At 32.8% G+C, this 3,949-nt stretch overlaps 1 protein-coding gene across 1 annotated transcript; it reads left to right on the top strand.

The window, feature by feature from the left end:
* Positions 1 to 3,889, top strand: TRIADDRAFT_26921 (uncharacterized protein; the record flags this gene model as incomplete). Its single annotated transcript, XM_002113339.1, has 7 exons — positions 1 to 207; positions 1,187 to 1,375; positions 1,558 to 1,738; positions 1,902 to 2,015; positions 2,173 to 2,226; positions 2,753 to 2,877; positions 3,782 to 3,889. The coding sequence occupies 7 exons, from the start codon at positions 1 to 3 to the stop codon at positions 3,887 to 3,889; spliced, it is 978 nt and encodes a 325-aa protein (XP_002113375.1).
* Positions 3,890 to 3,949: the final 60 nt, after the last annotated feature.

Genomic DNA, 3,949 nt, shown 5'->3' on the forward strand with positions numbered 1-3,949 from the left:
ATGCCTGGACGTGGCCTACAGGTCGCATGTTGGCGTGGATTTCATTGTAGTCATACGATGAAATATCATCAACGAGCTGCAGCTACTCCAAGGCGTGCTATTATGTATGTTCCTGGATATGATGATCGTAAAGCGAATAAAGCTGCAACTTTAACCATTGATTCGATCGTTTTGGATTGTGAAGATGGAGTTGCTATCAACAAAAAGGTTGGTGTCAACTACTGTATTAATTGAATATACACAAGCATTGGCATCTCCTCCTTGAAACTGAATACAGAGAGAAATAGTCAATGATCAATTGATTTATGATTTCTGCTAATTTTCCACCTCTGCCACGTACATGTTTACTAAAGTTTTTCATATTATCCTGTAAAAATAAAATAGGATATGTGAAACTTTTGAATAGAACCTGCCTTGCAGTCTTTACGAAATAAATTGCTACAAGGCGTAAATTAGCTACAGACTACTTACTGGCGTTCATTTAATCCTACAAGAAACATTTATGCTATAACAATGCCAGGCATGCCTAGTATGTTAACAGTACGCGTATTTTACTTAGATTAATTCTATCTAATAGCAAAGTATACAATCTAATATCTTACGAAGTAATACAGTATACGGTAGATTAGTAATGAAATATTAATGCTAGCTGTCGTGGAGACCTTAAGTACCTCCAATCTGCTGATGATGATACCACCAGTTGCGGTTAGGAATGGTACAAACTATATGATCTGTATTATTTTTTACAAATTGTAGAACAGTGTTTACTTTTACGTCGTTTCTATTTTGAGATTGCAATTGCTACCTAACTATAGTGCTAGATGAATTTATATGGAGGAGAAGGAAGTAAACCATCTTATTGTTATGCAGTACACTTTTTCGATATAGTTGTAACGTTTCTGTAATGTAGAATGCAATATAGTTGCTACAGTGTTACTCATTTACCAGTAGTTAGATACAACGTTGGGTATCATTTTTACATGGAATAGCATTTGCTATAGCATCTGAGATAATGTTGTCGATGTTATGAAATATGAGAGGTCTGAAATAAGATAGTATGAGTGCAGCCTTATTATATCTCATTATTATAGGGTACTGTCTGATTCGCTTTAGTATCGGTTAGAATACATGAGAATGTCTTATCTCACTCTTACAAATGTTGGTAAACTTATGCATGTACGTCTAGGAAGAAGCACGAGTTAATATACCAAAATTACTGGCACGTACTGATTTCGGATCAAAAGATCGGTTTATTAGGGTCAATTCCAGAGATACTGGACTAACTGAAGATGATGTCTCTTCTATATTGGCGTCAAATAATTTACCTGATGGATTACTTTTACCTAAAGTTAATTCGGTGGATGATATCAATTGGGTTCGTGAATAAGTGTTGAGAATATAGCGTCGGCTTGCATATAACAAGGAACTGATTCCTTTTAATCATCCATATTTCTTAGCTTCATATTCCATTACGGAGATTTGTCGAAGCTATTAATAGTACACTAATGTAAAGACATGCTTGGTGTAGCTATCACTGATACTCTGGTGTTGTTTTAGTTTTGTGATTTAGCTGCCAGAAATGGAAATCTTAAAAGTCTGAATAGACCTATGATTTTAGGTGTAATGGTAGAGACGGCGATAGCAATGCTAAATTTGAAAGAGATTACCTCTTTCAAGAGTAATACATTTGATCTACAATGTTTAATTTTTGGAGCTGATGACTTCTTGGCTGAAATTGGTGAGAGATATTTACATTGCATTTTATCTTGTATTTCATGGATGTAAATTTTTTTTAATTCGTACCTACAAAGTTTATTGCGAGAATGTTGTACTGTAAGTGTTAATCGGAAGTATAATTATCTCGTTATCTAATCTATGATGGTACACATCATGCATGATAGGCGCTTCAAAGACAGAAAACGCTATGGAATTAATGTACGCTAGACAGCATGTAATTTTACACGCTAAGGCATTTGGACTTCAAGCTATTGATATGGTTTATAATAATTACAAAGGTAATGTCATTATTACAATAAGATTGCCACGTTTATTATGATTTTTATGCGGTAAAGTAATCATTATATGTAATTGTTTAATCTTCTTCTTATTTACTTCATCTATGTAGTAAAAACTAATTCCAGTGATTTGATTTTAAATGATGTTAATTACTAGACCTGATAGGTTTACAACGACAAGCTATAGAAGGTGCCAAAATGGGATTTACAGGTAGGCCATTGCAATGACGTATTTTAATCTGAAAATTGTTCGGTACCTATGGTGAGATCAATACGTGATGATTTTCTAAGAACACTATGATAAATTGCTAAATACGATATCTTAGATACCAGTTAGCAAACAAGGCTTTTTTAAATTATTACAAATGCAAGTATAGATAAGTGTTAAAGAAATATCCTTTAGGTAATTAATAAGTTTTGTACGGTACAATACTACTGTATAGCTGAGGTATCCAGACTGCAAATATTACAAAAAATTTTTTTATATTTGATTATCGAAATAATGTCGATAATTATAATAACCTATTCTAACCGTTTGCACTTGATATACTTTCTCTAATAATAAAAGCTAGTACTGTACAAATCCACCTTTAAAATGAATATAAGCCGTATAGTATAGCACTAGGTGACTTCTGTTAGTAACTTATGAAGATTATTATCGACTTAAATTGTACGCTTCTCTACTTAATGACATTGTTAACTTGTGAATATTATACAATGATGATGCGAATATTCAGGGAAGCAGGTAATTCATCCTGGTCAAATTGACATTGTACAAGAATCTTTTTCGCCTTCCAAAGAGCAAATTGAATGGGCTAAAGCACTCTCCATAGCATTTGAAGATCATCAACAGCAAGGAAAAGTAAGTAACTGCTAAAATAGTTGAGCAAGCCCGGATAATACCGTAGCAGATCGATTAATTTCGGAAATTTTGAATACTACATCACGAAATATCATGTTTGGGCTCTTATCCTAGTCATGAAGTATCGTATCTGAAAACTTGCTCATTACTATTCTGTGATAATAGGAGTAAACTGTGCATGCCAAAAGTATAATACAATAATTCTAATGCTGTAAAAATGGCCTTTAGTAATGATAAAACAGTATGAAGAAATGCTGATAATGTACAGTGACATTCAAATTCTCGTCATATATCAACCATGTGATGTTGCAGCATATTTAGTAAAATAGATAGCAACAATATTTTGATATTGATTGCATTAGAGTTATTTAACCCAGATTTGTAAAATGCTGTATTCAATCCAATAATCGTATACCTCCGGGTGATAATCATGGGCAACAGTTTATCATCGTAATAACAGCTACATTTTCGAATACATCTACTTGATAACGCTGTGTTGATTCTCAACTTGACAGTGATTTTGTTAGCCCGATTTCCAGTCAGAAGACGATTGTTAAATTTAAAAATAGGCTATGTGACAGCTACTGTATAAATCTTTCTTTATACTTTAAAGGAACTATGAAAGTACTGTGCAATTGTGCAAGGAGATTTTATCGCATTAAAATGAAAAATTAGTGTAGACTGTGTGAAATCAGATTTGTTACTGTGGCCTATCATATGTGTGCGCTTTAAAATATGATAATTTTACGTAAAATATATTCCTACGTATTCTTTAAAGTCCCAAAGAACACTTAGACTGAAATACGGCAAATTTGTGTGATTATGGCATCACACATTTAATTTGATTCATTGAGTGATGTACTATTTTCTAATTGCGATATTGTTTCGAAATCTTTATTTATAGGGTGCATTCATTTTTCGCGGCCAAATGATCGATAAACCATTGTTATTGCAGGCAAACAATATTTTAAGTTTGATTAATAATGTTAATGGTAGTCATACATCGTCTTAGGATTCTAGTAAATGATCAATGTGTAATAATTGCAATTGTTCCTAACCAGTTTATTTTTAC

Source organism: Trichoplax adhaerens, genomic scaffold (assembly GCF_000150275.1).
Source record: "Trichoplax adhaerens TRIADscaffold_6 genomic scaffold, whole genome shotgun sequence".
NCBI lineage: Eukaryota > Metazoa > Placozoa > Uniplacotomia > Trichoplacea > Trichoplacidae > Trichoplax > Trichoplax adhaerens.